General features: G+C 50.4%; 1 protein-coding gene across 1 annotated transcript in view; it reads right to left on the bottom strand.

Moving 5' to 3' along the window:
• EBF2 (EBF transcription factor 2) overlaps positions 1–4,904 on the bottom strand; it is a 185,788-nt gene extending 180,884 nt beyond the window's left edge. Inside the window, exons 1-4 of the mRNA XM_020282567.2 lie at positions 4,193–4,904; positions 1,549–1,705; positions 441–504; positions 152–207 (exon numbers count right to left, since the gene is read on the bottom strand). Coding sequence (XP_020138156.2) covers positions 152–207; positions 441–504; positions 1,549–1,705; positions 4,193–4,323 — 408 coding nt within the window. The 5' untranslated portion in view covers positions 4,324–4,904. The remainder of the gene's footprint in view (positions 1–151; positions 208–440; positions 505–1,548; positions 1,706–4,192) is intronic.
• Positions 4,905–18,398: the final 13,494 nt, after the last annotated feature.

Raw genomic sequence — 18,398 nt, forward strand, 5'->3', positions numbered from 1 at the left:
ATTATCCCTGAGTGGACAAGGTACAGGGTGGCACGGAGCGGGGTGCGGAGTCTGACCCAGGAAGTCGTGGAGAGGGACGGTTGGAGACTAGGGGTGGGTAGAGGATCAGAGAGAGACAGGCGGGGAAGAACCAAGTGGCTTCCAGGCTCACCTGCTTGGTGACGGAGTCGATGAGTCTGACATAGAGGTCCTGCTCCGTGCGGACGCCTGCGGGGAGAGAGAGACCCTCACGAGTCAAGGGCAGAGAAGCCCCTTCCCGGCACCCCAACTGGCCGCCGCGGGCTCCAGGCTGAGCCATCGTGGAGGCAGAGACCTCCCAACCCCTAGCTGCAACCAAGCCTCCCGCCGCCTGATCGCCCAGGTCCAGCCTGGAGCGAGGTCGGCGGCGGAAACACGTGCGCCTCCCCCGCGCAGAAGCGCGCCGCCCGCCGCGCGCTCACCGTTGCTGTAGAGCAGCTGCAACTTGTAGTGCGTTCCATTGTTGGTCTTCTCGTTGCCTTGTTCCTGAAAAGAAAAGCAGCCGCGCTGGATTCCCTTGCTTTGCAGACTCCCCCAAATGAGGGAAAGAGGAAAGAGGGGACCGCACGCCACCTCCCGCCGCCTTCCTCCCCATCAAACAGCAGCTTTGTACAACGCCCACCAGTCCCAGGTCAAAGGGCAGGAGCTTTGCCCATAGGTGGCTGTCCTCCGAAACTTGCCAAGGCTCCCCGCTACTCGACCCTCTCCAGCCCTCTGTCCATCTTCCTTTAAAATGTCCCCAGAAGTGGGGCCCCTGAGCCACGACAACTGGACAACGTGCCAAAGCTGCCTTTACACAGGCGCCACCAACCCATGAGGCTCTGTCTGTCCTTCGGAGCCCCTGGCACTTGGAAGGGCAGCATTCTGACCTGTCCCCGAGGACTGAGCCTGCGGGGGCTATGAGCTCAGGGACCAAGGTCCAGGTTCAAGAGGGACTTTGGGAAGCGCCTGCTCTAAACCGCGCATGGTACAGCTGCGCAGACTGAGACTCAGAGAGGGCAGGGGATTGTCCTTTGGTCGCTATCTGTTTAGGTGGACTGTCCTTCACCTGAGATCAAATCCAGCCGCCAGATCCGGGCTTGAGTTTGGAGGAGGCGCTGCCTTACCGAGCGAGAGCAGGGCCTGAAGGCGGCCGAGGCTGGACTGTGGGTTTCCATCTAGTACGGATTTGACCCACTATGCTGGCGCTGGCAGGTGCAAAATAATTAAAATAATCCGAGAAGCGCATCAGCGGCCTTGGGTGTACTTTTTAACTACGGTCTAGTCGGAAGGGCGTTCGCTCCTCGGTCAGTCCACAGCCAGGTGTTGCTAAAGCCCCGCGGAGCCAGGGCGTTCCTGCAGCGCCAGCGCAGGAGCACGGGTGGAAGGAGTTTCGGGAAGCAACTGATTTAGAGGCTGGGGGTGAGAAGCCTCGATTTCTCATCCCTGATGATGCAAGTGGAAAAGTGTCACGAGTGACAGATGCAATCTTTAGTGCTTTGCAAGGCGGGAGTTATCAGGCCGCGGGGAGGGAGGGCCCGTTCTGCTTACTTTGTCGTTCTCCACAAAGTCCACGAAGGCGGTGCGCTCGATCTCCACCGGCTGCCCCTGCCTGTCGTAGAGCGCCAGGACGAAGTGAAAGAAGTTGGATTTCCTCAAGTTGGAGGGAGGCTGCTTCTCAAAGTGGGCCCGAGACAGGGCAACCCCGCTGCGCAGGAAGAGACACGGGGACACCGGACAAGGGGAAGGAGAGAAAGATACCGTGTTACTATCGAACTCGTGCGACACTGCAAAGGGGCAAAAGTCCAGGCCCCGAGTCCAGAGCCCTGAGCCCTTCCAGTCTTTTTTTCCATTTGGATTAAGAATTGGGGACTCCTTAAAAGAGTCGCAGTGGCCACAGGGGTCTGGTGGCAGAACTGACACCTGGGCCACCGCCACCACCCAGTGGTCCAAGCTCCTAGCACCCCACCAAGAGCAGTTCACCTTCCGGCCTTTAGAGGAAACTGAAGGACCCCGGCTGCAAACCAAGGCCTGGAGGGTCCTCCAGGTGGTGACCTGTGTCCTATCCAGTGGGCTGCCCCTATCCTCTCCTTACGTGGCACAGCCGCTGGATTACAATGCAGAGCTAGGACCTGGGTTAGTTAGAGGACTAAGTGCCTCATTTGCTTTAGAAGAAATGACCCTTTTACTCCGTCATCATTTGAGTTACCTGTTCCCGAGCCACGGCCCACAATGCCCCCCAGGCTAACTCGGAAAGGCAGTGGGCAAGAACCCTGCTGGGGGCTTGAGGGGAGGAAAGGCGGATAACCCGGTGCCCAAGTCTCGGTCCTACAGACCTCACCCCACTGCTTCCCTCGCTCTTCCGAAAAGTTGTGCCCAGGACAGAAGCAGGGCTGAATCCCCACAACCAGCACCAAGAGTCACAGGCCACTGCCAAGGACCACCGATACCAGGGACCCTTGCCCCTAGAGCTGCTGGGCGTGGAGAAGCCAAAATGTTAAGCAGAGAACAACACCCTTGCCTGGGGCCAAGGCAATCCCCACTCAAGCTGTGTTTGCCCGCAGCGCCAGCCAAAATCGCTGGCCATGAAACCCAAGTTGGGGGACCCGGGAGGCGCCCTCGAGCGTTTTGAGTGTGTGCACTCACTTCCCTGTCGACCTATCTCGGCCCGGGCCAAACTGGCCACCAGATCACATTTAACAGAAGACGCGGGGCGCGGGCGAGCGCACAGACCGCGGGAGCTGCCGCGGCGCAGGGGTTTCCCAATCTGTACCCTGGTGCTTGAGCACTTTCACTTTTTTGAAGGGTGTAACACATGGCTACAATCCCCGCGCTCCGACGCCTGTTCCAGCTTTAACAAACTTTTTGATTACGGGAAGGGAGGAAGGTGGGAAAGGCGTCCTTAAGGAGCCTGGTTAAGGAAATAATGGCGCGGAAGCGGCTCGGCGGTGCTGCTAGATTTCCCTCGGCTTGCAAGCCCAGCGGGTCCCCAGACCTCTTCGGGAAGCCACCGCTTCGGGAAGCCAGCGCCGCGATGCGCCATCTGACCGACGGATCCCAGCGCATCCCGGCCCGGGCGAGCGGGAGGGAACCGCCGCCGGCCCAAGTCCGGGAGCGATGTGACTTCTAATTCCTCTCCTCCGAGGGTGGCAGACGGTTCGCTCTACCCGGGACACCTGGCCTGTCTGAAAAGGGGGTAATTTCCATGTGGTGCTGGGCTTTAAAGGAGGATGGCCAGGAGGGCGGGCGCGGAGCCGAGAGCCGTGCGGGAAGTTCGCGGGTTCTTCGGAGGTAAGAGCGCTGCCTCTCGCAGACAAGGACGAGGAGGCCACAAATCCCAGCCCAGCAGTGATGAGGAGGGAGTGGGACCGGATGTCCTCGTAGGCTGGCATGCTGGACCTGGTATTTACTGCCCCGGCACGCGGACTCTCAGGAACAAAATCAACTTCAGGGACCGCAGAACTAGAGGCTGCCGATCCCGGTGCCTGCCTGGCGGTCTCCTTCCCTCGCCTCTTTCTTCTTCCGCAACTCCTTCTACTCCTTCTCCTCCTGCGTCCTTGCTCTTCTCTTTCATCTCTTCTCTCCCCCGTCTCCCCGGCTCCGAACGTCTGGCCCCCAGTTTTATCTCTGAGCCGGGACCCTCCAGCCTGTCCGCCCTCCCTGAGCTGCGGGCCGCCGCGCCTTCCCCGGGAGCCGCCCGGGCCGCTCGCGCTCCTCTCGCCGCCGCCACCATCTGGTCGCGGGGCTCCAGGACTCGCCCGGCAGGATGCGGGCGGAGAGGCGCTCGCAGGCGGACTGGCGAGGCCCGGAGTGGCCGGGGAGCCGCTCTCTGCGGTCGGCGCCGGTCCGCGCGCTCCGCTCCGGGCCGAGGCTCGCAGGGCTGGGGGCCGAGCTGCCAGACGGTGGATGCTACTTGTTATTTCCCTGCCAGAGAGTGGACTGTGGGGCAAGGAACACAAACGACCCAGGCAGTTGAGAAACTCCAGTGCCGGCTGCGGGGTTAGGGGCCCCTGCCCGCAGCGACCCGCTTGCCCGAGGGCGAGCCCCAGCGCGCGCGGGCCCGCGCGACAGATGGGGGCAGAGAGCGAGAGAAAGAGGGAGAGGAATAGGAAACAGGGGAGGGGACACACGGAGAGACAGGCACAGTAAAGCCAGCGACTTGGAGAGCGTAATGACCGTGCGGCCGCCCGGTTACCTCTGCGCGGCGACGTTGGCGTCCACCACCCCGACATTGCGGACCCAGGACCTGACCGAATCCATCTCGGCGCCCAGCGACTTCTCTTTCAGAGCTGGTCCTCTTCCTAAAGTATCTTGAATCCCAAACATTTAAAAAGTGTGTGATCCTCTGCTGTCGCTTTAAAAATAAGAGTTACAGCACAGTCCTGCCTGTCCCCAACGCTGCCAGCAAACCGTCTCCTCCAAAGCAATCCAAGAAAAGCGGCCAAGTGCCGAAGTTTGAGTGTCTCTCGGAAAAAAATAAAAATAAAACAACAACGATGATGATGATGATAACCCGTCCCTCGCTTCCCTGGCGGGGTGCGGGCTGCCCGTAGTGGAAGTTCAGGTTGCAGCCTGCGCGCGCTCGGCTCTGCCGTCTCAGCCCCGCGCCCTAGGTCGCTCGCATCCTCCCAGGCGCTGCGCTGCCTCCTGCGAGTGCTCACAATTTAGCAGCATCACCTGTTCTGGGAGAAACTGGAGGAGATTGATGGCTGCCTAATCTCTCCCCTTCCTCCTGGTGCCCCCTCCCTGCTCCTCCCCACCGCTCCAATTTAGAGAGAGAGAAAAAAAATCCCCAACAGGATCAGTTGTAGAAGGAAGGGGAAGACCCGGAGCCGAGAGGAGGCGGTGGCTTCGAGTGCCGCGGAGCCGGGCTGCAGCGCGCGCGGGCCCCATGAATGGGTTACTACAGCCCCGGCCGCCGGAGGCGGAGCCGCGGCCCGATAAGGAGCCTCATTTGCATGGACGCTCGGGATTGGCCGGCGGCGGGCGAGCCGGGCCGACGTCCTCCGGCGGCGCGCGCCACGCTCTGCGTTGCCGGGAGTCCGGGAGGTGAAAGGGGACAGAAAGCTGCGGGCGCCGAGTCCTTGCCGGGACCCCAAGTGCGCGCGCGGGATGGCGGGCGCCCCCCCAAACCCCGCGCTGACTTGGGGCGGCGGGGCCCGCCGGCTCGGCCTGGCTGCGGGAGCGGGCAGCCTCCGTGGATCCTGCCTCTCGATGTAGGTTTTTTGCAGCCTGCCGGGGGGCACGTGCGTTCCCGGGGTTCGGTCTGTGCGCGCGTTGGGGGAGACGCGGAGAGTGTGGCCACGTGTACTTATGTCCCGTGCAAACGTCCCCCAGAGCACGCAGCTCCCCGGACGGCTCTCCCAAGTCTCCCGGAGCCCCGCGGCGACACCCAGACCTGGCGTGCGGTTGGCAAGTGGTGGGGAGAGGACGCTAGGGACGGAGGCGGGGGCGAGGTGCGGACGCGCGAGGCTCAGGTGCTGTTCAGATAAGTACAGCGCCGCGAAAACGCTCGCGGAGCCTGGGAAGACGCCCGCACCCGGGCACGTGAGAGGTCGCTGGCAGCTCTTGGCGGGCTGGGCGCAGGCCCGCGAGCGCCCCTCCTCTCCGCGCCGGTCCCCGGGGCCCCAGAGGCGGGCGGGGATCGCGGAAACTTCGCCCACGGCGCGGGGTGGCCGCGGGCTGGTGGCCGGGAGGCGGCAGCAGCAGCAGCAGCGCCGCCAAACAGCTGAAACCCTAGACGGCTTTTTCACTACGCCGGGCAGCGCGCGGCGCCTATTAAAAAATCCTCCTGGCTGGGTGTTATTTTCTTGCTTCTCCTTTTGTATTCTGATCTGTGCATAGATCTGCCGCTGAAATGTAGAACACCAGCGCGAAAACAGATTTGGAGACAATGAATGCAAATCTGTGCTCAAAGGCCATCTGCCGTGGAGGAGACAATCAGCTGTTCGCAGTGCGAACGACTGCGCCCCAGTCCCCTGGCCTCATTACGGAGAGGGCATTTGCGAGAGCCTGCATCACATTCGGGAGACCTTCCCCCACGTAGGCCTCAGATTCGAGTGTCACTTGACTCCCGAGCAGACCCCTTAGGTGAAGGTGAGCGCTCGCACGCGAACTGCGAGAGTTTGCCGCTAGAGGACACAGCGCCTTGCAACGCGTCTGCCCGGGCGGACTGGAAGCTTGCACTTTCTGAAAACCCGGTTTTCTTGAGAAAGAGACCCGTCCTCGCCTCCACCCCACCCCCAAACTGCGTGATCGCGCTCTGGAAGCGCTAGTTTCCACTGCGGAGATTCGCTTGAAAGCCGACGGGGGTGGGGAACGGGTGCACCGACTTTTCTCTGCACAGACCCAAGGTCCAAGGGGCTGGGTCGTTGACTTGGGAGAAGATAGAGAAGGTTAAACCCTGGCTTCTGGGTTGTGTTAACTGGAGTACCCCGACCTCAGGGGTCTGGCTTGGTCCTGCCTGTTGGACCAGAAGGGGCGGAGTTCGCTGTGCAGGGCGATCAGAAAGTGGAACCGGTGGGTTGAGTAAAAGCCAAACAAGACGGGAGTGTCCAAAGAAAGAAGAGGGCGGGTGGGAGAGAAATTTGTAGAGATGAAATCTACTACCCTGATTCAACTTGGCAACTCTTTTACATGCAGGTTTTACGGATAATGTCGGTCTTTGCAAAAACTAACCACCCGGAGTCTTCTACCCTCGCCCTTTCTCTTTATAAATCTCTCCGGACCTCAAGTAACTCTCCCCTACTTCTTCCTCAACTAGAGTCTGCTCCCAGCAAGGCCAAGACCTGAGGTTCCTTGGCGGCGGGTGTGGAACAGCCGTGAGCCCTTTTAAAAAAGACGTGGGGATAAGCTCGACTTTCTTTTTCCAAAGGGCCTTTGATCGGCTGCACCTAGACCCTGCCCAGGAAAGGTGCGCAGCGCACCCGGAGGGGCCGCCAGTCAGCTGTGGGCCTGGGTCTGGCCCCGACAGTCTGCCCCTTAGGCTCAGGTTGGCTGGGGTTAAAGGGCAAAGCCGAGGTCGGGGACATCGGCTTTTCTTGCCCATAACAGCTGCCGCCCAAATTATGCCCCTCAGGAAGCGAATGAATTGCTCCTTTCTCCCAGCTCCCTGCTGCCCGCCCCCAAACAGACGGCAGCTCACGGAGGGCGCCCTTCCCCGCCTCAACCCCCAGAGACAAGTTCAGGGGCCGGGTGCCCCGCTGGGAGACCATTTGGGGAGCCTTAGCCCCGAACTTTGACAGCGTGGGGGCCGCGCCGCTCTGGCCCGCTGCGCTAGGGGCGCCCTCCCTGCGGCCACGCTGCTAGGGGCTCCGGGGTGGCTGGGCGAGGGCGTCGAAGTTCCCTTTTGGCCAGGATTAAGTTCCTGTGCGAGCTCCAGAAAGAGGGGGAGGGCTTTGGGGCCAGCAGGGCGGCGTTTCGGCCAACCGAGGTTGGGTTAAATGACGTTTGTATAGGTTTTGTGGAGGAGTCGGCGCAGAGTCGGCCACCAGCGCCCAAAACACACACACACACCAAAAAAAACCAGGCGTTGGTTGGGGCTGGAATGAGAATCGGCGGCTGCGCCTGCAGGGTCGCTCCCATCTCTGTCGCCTCCAGCTACCCGCAAACAAACCTCCCTTTGCAACGCGCGGCACGACTCCCGCCCAGAGCAGCGCGGGGCCGGCGGGCGCAGCTGCGGCGGGGAAGCCCCACCCGCCCCGGGGGCCCTGCCCGCGCTCCTCCGGCTCCGGCCGGCGAGCTTCGTTCCACTCCTCCCCCGGGTCGAGAAAAATCCAAAACGAACACTATTAAAACTCTTCACGACAGTCTATTTACTCTAAACTAGGGTGGTGGCGGCGGCATTGCGTCTTTTACTCTGTCCTGTCCTTTGCTCACCTTACCAAATAAGCCCCCGCGGTTTTTTCCTGTTCGTGTGTCACACCTGCACCTCAGTGTGCTGTGTTCACTGTCCTCCTAATTGGCTCTAACGTCCGATTGCCCAGCCTGGTCCGGTCCAGTCATCGTGGGCACCAAATCTCTCCTTCCGATCAGAAGTTCGGAAACTTTTCTTGGAAACTGCTCTCCAGGGGCCGAGTTCTTGTCCGGCGGGGCCCTGGGGTGAATTCAGAGGTGTCAGAATACACCCTCGCCAAGACCTTCACCCCCACTCCCAGATACACACCCGCCGCGCCCAGGTCTACGCCCCCCAAGCACAGAGCCGGACTAGTACCCGGGGAATTCGATCCACAGGCACAGCCAGTCTGGGTTTTGTGAATGAAATAAGTGGCGGTCCCCCAGCCTCTCTTCGGATGTGGATTTTCCAACTTGGGTTGTTTCTCTTTTTTTATAAGTTGGAACCTTTGCTCTTCATTGCCCAGCTAGAAATGAATGGCTCTGCTCACCGTCTCTGGGTCCCGCAGAATATCTAACACACAATTCTTCCTAAAATGATTTCTTAAAATATTCAACTTCATTAACTCTCAACTCCAAATTGCAACTTTGGTATTTTCTTCCGGAAACTAGACTTGTATGTTCCATAATGCGAATTCCCTAGAGAGAGGGGGGAAAGGAACTACTTTATTCATAAAGGCACGGCAAATATCTCACGAGGACTCCACCATCGATACCAAGCAGTTCCCTTTTAGAACAGTTTGGTAAGAAGTGGATTCTCTTATTGTTTTATTGTTTTCAAAGTGAGGGAGATTCGAGCGGGCACAGCTGCAGAAAGGAAGAACGTTTTGTACTTGGGCGATGCGTCCGGGTCACTGCAATGAGTTTATCCAAAACGGACAGAAGGAACTAGTCTTTCCACCCCAACACTTCTACCCCAACACTTGGCAACTCCAGAAAGTCTTCCTCCTCTTTTCTTCTTCCTTTTCTATCGTCTGCTCCTCCTGCCTTCTGCCTTCCCATTCAGAAATATCCTTCCTCCCCATTCCCTTGCTCCCGGTGCAGAGCGAGCCAGGGGCCCTGAGCCCGGCAGAAAAGTGGAAGGTCAAGGGAACAAAGTCTCCCAGGGAGCGCCAGCGGCGGCCCGTGGGGCGTGTGTGTTGGGCGCAGGCCATGTGGACAGAGCAGTGACTTGGGCGGCTTCAACGCAAACCTGGGGACCCGATTTCCCGGGTGGGAGGAGTGGCATGCGCGTCAAGCCACCTTTGGGGCCATGCTGGAGTTAACCGGCCGGTTGCCCTCCCTTCCGGGAACCTGTGTAGGAAGGGGGTGGCATCTACCTCACCACGGTACTTAGGGCGCAGCGATGTGGGGACAAATTGATCCACATTAACAGGCCTGATTGAGCAGGTCTCCACGAAAGGTAAGACTGAGAGGAGGGCGCTAACGACCCCAGGCAGGACTTTGCCTAGCACTTTCTGGGTACCAGGCACTGCCAACACCTTCTCACCCTTAAACTTGACAACACCACTAACACTACTTCAAGTGGGATTGATTTGCCCCTATTTTACAGATGGGCAAAATGAGGATAGGAGATGCAAGTGACATCTCAGCTGGTAAATGGGGTACAGTGACCCTCGCCAGTCTTCCACCTCCAATAGGCCACAGTGGCGTACTGATGCAATCGAAGGCCTTCAAAAAAGAAAAAGTTAAACGTGACTTTCCTCCTCTCTCTTTTTCGGTTTCTTAGCTCAGTTGAGGGCAGAGATCGAAGAGCTGCTTTGAAACGCCCCCGTTTTCCCGGTGCTCCCCGCCCCCGCCAGCCGGCAGGGGAAAGCCCGCGGGACCTCCCGGCTCCCTCCCGGCGCGCGGCGGAGGTGTGAGCGATGTGTTGATTATTCATATTTTTGCCGAGCGCACACGCTGCCGGGCCGGCGCCGCCGCATTTCACACGTAGGCTCACGTGCACACAGGTGCTCGCGCTCACACGGGCCTGGCGCGCCCTGGGGCCCCGGGGCCGCCCTCAGCGGATGGCAGAGAGGTGACAAAAGGCTCCCACTCACTGCCCTCCTCCCCAGGCTGCCTCTTCCTCCAAGCTCGCAGAAACACACCCTTCCCTTCCAGACCCACCTTTCCTCTCCATAGAACACTTGTCTTCCCAACTCCCCTCTTTGGGGAGGAGGGTGTTGGGGGAGGCAGCTACAAATATGACACCATCTAGAATTTCATTCCATTTGACACTTGGCGATCTCCTCCAACACGCGTGTGCGCGCGCACGTACACACGCGCACGAGACCCTCAGGTGGCAAAAGAGAGAAAATGAGGAAGGGGCCCTTGAGTACAATGCATGCTTTCAGGATGTCTTTAACGTGTAAAGTGGACTTCTACCTGTGGGGTCTCCTCAAACCCTGCCCAAGGCCTAGAAATTCCACTTGTGGCCCATGGAACCCCACCCCACCCCCTGCCGCACCTCCCAGGAGCTGGACAAGCATTTGGGCGGCGTGGGTCCAGGGCTCACGGGGAAGCTCAGGGATCGCTCTCCAGGCTGCTCAACTCCTGCCCTTGAAGGGGCGACACAACTTCTCCTTACTCTGCCCCTCCCAAGGAAGAGCAGGCAAGGGGTCGCCCGATTTGGTGTGGGGGGGTGTCACCGCCTCGGGACAGTCCCAGCGGCGAGAAGCGGGGCAGTACTGGCCACGCCACGTAGGGTGTGCTGGACAAAACACGCAAAAACCCACAACCCAGCACTTGCTGCGGGTCTGACCAGGGCCAGTTCTGTCGTCCCCATCGTCCCCGCACCAAGAAGAGACTCTTCCAGCTTTGGTGTCGGCAGATCCAGGTCAGAGCCTGGCGTTTGATCTTACTCCTCTGAGCCTCAGTTTCCTAACCAGTAAAATGGGAATGTTAATCCTCTAAACCTCAGTTTCCTTACTGGCAAATTGGGGACATTTATTCCCCAGAGCTTCACCCGCCTTACAGGTAAGACGATAGCTTAGGTGAAAATATCTGGCACGTAGTAGGTGTTCAGTAAATGCGGCTTCCCGTGGGCATCTGCATGTGTAAAATGAGCATGGTTTTCTTGCTTAGTGAATCACTGGGTCCTTGGGAGTCCCCTCCTTTGGGAATGGATGTTTTTTTCCCCCTGACCTGCAGTCCTGCCTTGCTCTTCCTTACAGCTACTTGGCTTGGCACAGCGACTGGTTCGTGCAGTATTTCTTCTTTCTTTAAAGCAGAGTTACGTGCAAGAAAGCGCTTTGGAGCTGTTTGGCGCCTGCAGATGTGAGGAGGCATGGAAGGCACCCTCCTCGGGACCTTTCCCCTAGAGGGAATGCCGCTTCCTTCCTGGGAGTGTGCGCTGGGCTCCGCGCCGCCCTGCGCGCACCCACAGTCAGCAGGTCGCACCCAGAACGCCAGTGCGCTTCGTGGCGCCACCGCTGCAGGTGGCCCGGCGTGCTGAGAACGGTCGGTCGTGGACCTCACCAGAGGACTGAAGAAGATCGCGAGGAGTTCTGGAAAGGTCCTTCGGTGTGTGTGACAAACACGGTGGATTAACGGTTCCGAGAGAAAGCGCCCTCCCTCCGCAGCAAGAGACGCGGTCTCGGGAGAGCTGAGCTCCCCGGCAGCGCTTTCCAGCGTCCGCATTAGACGAAGCTGGGGAGGCAGGAAGCTGGGAGCAATGACTGAGCCAGCCTGGAGGTGGCAAAAAGGAAGGGGGGAGGTGGGAAAGGGGGAGAGGTTCCACAATTTTCCATTCCACAGAACTAAAGTCCCCTAGGAGCACCCTTTTTATCTGCACCATTATGCAAAGGCAATGCATGTGTATTGCAGGAAAAATATACAAACAAAAACAACAAAAGACATTCATAACCACCTCTAACTTCATCAACATAAATAACTATTGTTATTATTTGGGTGTATTTTCTCCCAACCTTTCTTTTATGCATATTTCTGTATACAGTACTGTAAATGGAAGCCTAGACTCTATGCTGACTCTATACCTTTTGGCTCACCTCATGTAGCGTATTTTTCCACACTGTTAAATATTTTTGTATGGTAACATTTAATATTGGCATAGTGTTTCATTATCCATACCATAAATTGTTTGAGCAATCTGTTATCATTAGCCACTTAAGTTGTTTCTGATTCTTCACCATTAATAAACAACACTGTGATGAACATCTTTGTAGCTGTAGCTTTTCACATAGCTATGATCCTTTCCTCAGGATAAAGTTCTAGAAGTAAAATTGCAAAATCAAAAGTCATACATGTTTTTAGGCCTTTTGACAGATTGACAAACTGGCCCCTTAAATAAAAGACTAAATTTAAATTCCCACCAGCAATACCCGAGACTGCCCTTCTACCTTTATTCCCAACATTCTTCTATCGCTGAAGTTATTTTTTATTTTAAAAATTTGCCAGTTTGATAGATTGGAAATGTCCTCTGGTAATTTTATTTGTATTTCATTTACATTTTGTGCATTTCCAGTTAGGGAAAATTGTTTTTCATACCTTGTTTGGTCTGTGTACATCTTTGGGGAGTTACAAGTTCTAATTTTATTAAAGATAGTGAATTTTAATTTATCATATATGTTGAAGATATTTTTCCATTCTTTGCTTTTAACTTTGTTTATGGTAATTTTTTGGCAGCGAAAAATAGATGTACTTCATTTAGAATGTTTTCATCTGCAAATACCAAAGTATGTGACTAATGATGGTTTAAGCAATAAGACATTTAATTTTCTCACACAACAAGAAGCCTGGAGGTAGGTGGCCCCAGGTTAGGTGTGGAGCTCACAGATGCCACAAACCACCCTGGTTCTTTTCCTCCTCACTGCACCATGTTCTGCATGTTGAGTTTCAAGTCTCATTGTGGTAAGTAAGGTGGCCAATGCAACAGTCATGTGCAACAATCATAGCACATGTTCAAGGCAGGAAGCAAGAGGAACAGAGCCACTGGCAGCCTTTGTCATTGTAGAGCAAAGTAAAAGCTTTTCCAGAAACAGTCCTTAAGTCTCCTTGGCCTGAACTGAATCACGTGGTCATGTGGATAGTCAGATACAATGCTGGAAAAGCAGGTTCTGGATCCTCTATTGTGAGGAGCTTCAGAGGTGGGAGTTGAGAATGGCAGTTGGATTAAGCAACTAATCAAGCCATACACAGAAAAAAAAAAGGTCTTTAAATTGTATGTAGTTAATTCCATCCACGTTTTCCTTTTCAATATCCACTTTTTGTGTCATTTTCAGGTAATCATTCCTCATGCCAAGATGATTTAAATATGGACCTATATTTTCCTATGACTTCTCTTTTTACATTACAATTTCTGCCCTAAGTAAATAAATTTTTTCTTTATGGTCTTGGGTTCTATTCACAACAATAAACATCAAAGTTTAGAAAGCTAATTTAAATAGGAGGTTAATTATAGATACATTTACATCTTTAATTCATTCATTCCTTTATTTAAAATTTTGCTGTTTATGTATCAACTATGTGCCATCTGGAATTTATTTTGGTTTATGTTAAGAGTTGGAAATTAAACTTCTGTCACTAACTTGTTAGTTGAACCAATAGCATTTATTAAATAATTCATAACTTCCTGTAAAATGTGAAATGTTACTCTATATATAATCTTAACTGTATGTGTTTTTTAAAATAAATATTGAGATTTTAAAATTAGAATTGGAAACTTATGACTCATTTGGAAAGTAGGAAAACCAGATGCTCCTTAGTTCATGCATTTTATGTCCTGCAGTAAAATTTTGTAGTATTCTTTATATAGCTCTAGCAAAAATTTTGTTTAAATTATTCCTAGGTAGCTTGTGAATATATGTTTTTTCTATTATATTTCCTGATTATTGCTAAAATATAGGGAAGTTGTTTTTTATTCACTCAGTCATCTTAGCTCTTATTATTTGTAGTTTCTTAAATGATTCAGTCAGACTTTCCAAATAGATAACTATATCACCAGCTTAATGATAATTTGGTCTTTTTCTTTCCAATACATACATCTTATTTATTTTACTTGTTTGATTGCATTGGCTAAGATCTCTAATACAATGGCAAGTAGAAGTATTGGAGATAAACTTTGTTTTATACCTGAATATTATGGATAATTTTGTAATATGCCATTATTATATTGACCATTGGTGTCAGATATTATGAAATAATGATTTTTCTTAGGTTACTAAGAATTTTGATCGCAAATAGACATTGAATTATATCTAATATGTTTTAGCAATTATTAGGATATAGCTTTTCTCCTCTGTTATTGTTATTAATTATATTAAGTCATTAAATATGAAATGTCTAATTTTGAATCAAGTGTAGTTTATTATATCTCAAACAAGCAGAAGCATAATTAAGCAAAATATGTGCCTTAACTAGTGATACAGTTTTGCCATCTTTGCCATGTAGCTTGTTTATACCAGCAGCCAAGAAGCCCGGAGAGCACAAGTGGCAATGGAATCAGGAAAGGCATTTCGCACAGCTTGTTGAAAATTGAATATTTTTCCTTGCAAGAAGTGGTCCAAAGCCTGGCAGAACTGGTAGTCAGTTGGTGCAAGGTCTGGTGAATATGGTGGATGACAGAGTTTCAAGGTCCAGCTTCTGTAGTTTGAGCAGCATTGTTTGTTCAACGTGTGGTAGAACGTTGTCTTGCAAGAGGATTGGCCTGTCTCTGTTGACCAATCTCAGCTGCTTAATCACAAGCATCCTGGTCATTTCATCCAATTGGTTGCAGTAGACATCCGCTGGAATTGATTGACCAGGTTACATGAAGCTGTAGTGGATAATATCAGTGCTGGACCACCAAACACACACCATTAGCTTTTTTTGATGAATATTTGGTTTGGGACTGTGTTTCAAACTTTATCTAACTATTGTGCCTAATGCTTTCGATTGTCAAAAGAAATCCATTTTTTCATCACACACAATACGGTGTAGAAATGGTTCACCTTTATGTCATGACAGCAAAGAAAGGTGAGCTTCAAGACGATTTCTCTTCTGAAGCTCATTTAATTCATGCAGAGCCCATTCGCCTAGCTTCTTTACCTTGCCCATGTTTGAAATGGTCCAATATTATTGGAATAGTAATGTCAAACCTTGCTGCTAATTCACACATAGGTTGAGATGGATTCGTTTCCACTACAGCTTTCAGCTCATTATTATTCACCTTGGTCTTAGGTCACCTATGTGGCTCATTTTCGAGATACCAGAAGGGAACTTCTCAAACCATTGACATACTGTGCATTCATTGGCCACATCCTTCCCAAACACTTTGTTGATATTTTGACTTGTCTGCGCTGCATTGATTCTACAACAGAACTTGTATTCAAAAACACCACAAATTTTTGACTTATTCATGGTTTCATAAAAACTGCTCTAAAAAATGTGAAAGATTATCACAAACCAAAATGTGCTAAAAGACTGAGGATGTACCTTCACAATAAAAATAAAACTAGATGTGTCAAAGTGAAATGTCAGAGATATCAACTCTAAAACTTAGTACTTAAAGAAATTGGACATTTCATACTTAACAATCTATATATTACTGATATTGACCTATCTTTGCATTTCTATGATAAATCCAACATGGTCAATCATTTAATCATTTATCCATTCATCAGAAATTTATCAAATACTCACCTTGCTGGGGATAGACACTATGGTAAACAACACCAAGTTCGTGCCCTTGTGAAATTTATATTCCAGTGGAAAAGATAGCATGTGATCTACAATTTTCTATTGTTATTTTTGCAGGTGTGTTGTGTATTTAATTGCTTGACAGCTGTCATTTATTTTCACCCCCTCTTATGTACCTTTCTGTCCTAGAGGTTAACTTCTTTGGTGTTCTGTGGGTCATACCAGAAGGTCCTGCTTGGAGTTTGCCTCTCCAATTCTTCCAATACTTTTGCAATCTTCAATTCTCTTCATCAAATCGATTTCTGCTTATGATGTTCAGAACAGTTTATATTCCTTGCACTAAACCCTAACTAGCACATTTTATTTCAGTATCAGGGTTATATAAGCTCTATAAAAATAATTTCTATCCTTTCTTATATTCAGATTTAGGATCTATAGCACAAGATCTATATTGTCTTTCAATGAACAGAATTTGCCCATAGAGTGTTTGATAAGTTATCTAATTCATTTGATGGTTATTGATTTATTCAGGTTTTCTATTAATAATCTCTTCTTGAATATATTTGGGTAATTTTTATTCTCCTAGAAAATTATTTCATTGGTATTGTAAAATGCATTACCATAGAACTGTTTCTGCTCTAACTTTAATTTTCTATATCAGAAATAATTTATTTCTCATTGCCACAGTTGAATATTTGCATTTTGTGTTCTGCTTTGTATTTATTCCTCAAGAGGTTTCTAGCTTACACTCCCATCAACAATGCACCAGAAACTTGATAGTGCCTGACTTTCTAATTTTGTCCAATCTAATGGGTATAAAGATATGTCTTGCTGTTGTTGTAATGTTTACTTCTTTGATTGCTAGTAAAATTGAGCATCTCTTCAGATACTTTTTAGCCATTTTGGTCCCCCACCCCAACCCAGTTAAGCATTTATTTATAGCATTACGTGTTTTTCCATTGGGTTTTTCAGCTCCAGAGTTTATTGTTGCTTTTGCTTGTGCTGTTGGTGTTGATGACTTACAGGAGCACCTTGTATGTTTAGATGTTAATCCATTGTCAGCTTTAGATATTACAAATATTAATATTATAATATCTCTTAACCTGTCATTTGTGCATAACTTTGTCAGTTGTTGATTAGAAATGCCTTATTTGTATATAGGCAATCCCCTCCATTTTTGTGCTTTGCATTTGATTTAAAAAGTCTTTCTGCACCCCCAAATCACAAAGAAATTTCCCTCCACTTGCATTGTAGTTTTTTCTTCCATATTCATGTGCTTTAATCTCATGCATGTGTGATTAACTTGTGCCATGGTCTAAAATAGTGGTCCAGATTCTGTTTTCTCCATTCATCAAGCTGATTTAGCCATCACACCTCACCATGTTTTGTAGCATGGTAAGAAAGAAAATTGTACTAAGTATGCTTTGGAGAACTTTATGTGATGTAATTTGCAAGTCTGTCTGGAAAAGTTACTGTTCTTGAGCAATTTTTTGATAGACTTTATTAAGACTAAGAGCATCTTCTAAGAAGTTGGTCTTGAGAGGACCCTGATATTATTAACTGGCACTCCTTTATTTTATTTTTCTGTAAATTTCTCTTCCAAGAGAAAAGTCTTTGAAATGGCTAGCTCAATAACTTTCCCCATGGCAAATCTGAAATAAAGCTTTGACATGTGCTTGTAATCTTTTCTTTTTTCAGAAAAGTTGCTTTAATAACAACCTATATAGTCTTCAGTTCTTCATTTAGATACATTTCTTAGTTAAGAGCAGTATTTAAGTCAATTTTCAGAAAGCACATGAATATGAAAGAGAAAACTATAATAAAAGTCGGTTTTCATTTTTTACAGAGATATCACACCTCCACCATTACAGTTCTGCTTGTAATAATTCCCAAGTAACCTTTAGAATCATTTTATAGAATGTTTAAGTGTTAGCTTCCCAGCATTTTTATTCTCATTGAGAAGACAATTGCTTAAAAGTCATTTAAAAATATTATTTTCCAATAGTTCTATGTTGGTTCACCAGATTGATCTCTTTCTTGAAACTACCAGTTCTCTTTATCAGTCGAAGGGCTTTGCATATCAAGTGCTTGCTTTTCCTACAGAGGGGAGTCAATTTGAATTTTCAGGGCAAGCTACTTAACATCTGCAGGCTTTAGTCTCTTCATCTGTGACATGCAATAATGATCTGTTTTAGCAAGTTTTTATTCTGTTTTCAGGTAATGAGAGCTGAGATGGAGTCTTGGATGGATTTTTATTAAGATCCTCCAGGCCTCAATGAAGGAAGCAGAGAAACATTTAGAATGATCATGCATTTTCATATTTATGTCTGAGAGTTTTATTTCATGGTTAGTATAACAACCCAGTATTGACTGGCACCGATCTTTTACTTAGAGCTCTTCTGTCCTCTTTTGGGCCAACCCCTGCAGTTTCCACATTGTGTACAGGTGCATCTCCAAACAGATGAATATTACTACGAGTGTCGGGGCAGTCTCTTCACCCTGAGAATCCCACCGTGCCCAGCGCACAGCTCGAAGGCACAGGTGGAACTGAAAGCTCCCCACCCCATCTCTCCGTCCTGCTGCTCTGGGTTAGGGCATGCTGGTGGGGCGACTTCCACTGGTCCCTAGGTACCTTTTCATCTGTAGAAAATACATGAAATGAACACAAAGGAAACACCTGTCCCGGCAGGTCCCCTCAATCCAGTCGCGCCTGCAATATGTCTCAGAGAAATTCCTTGAAGTTTATTGTATGAGAACGGCACCTTTCTCTAGTTTCCAGCAATAATGGGTTTTCTTATTATAATATTCCTTTGGCAATTTCAACAGGAATTTTGAGCGTGGGCTCAGAGGATTGGAATCTCTTATTCAATTCTGTATTCCCAGCACCTAGT

Source organism: Microcebus murinus, chromosome 24 (assembly GCF_040939455.1).
Source record: "Microcebus murinus isolate Inina chromosome 24, M.murinus_Inina_mat1.0, whole genome shotgun sequence".
Taxonomy (NCBI): domain Eukaryota; kingdom Metazoa; phylum Chordata; class Mammalia; order Primates; family Cheirogaleidae; genus Microcebus; species Microcebus murinus.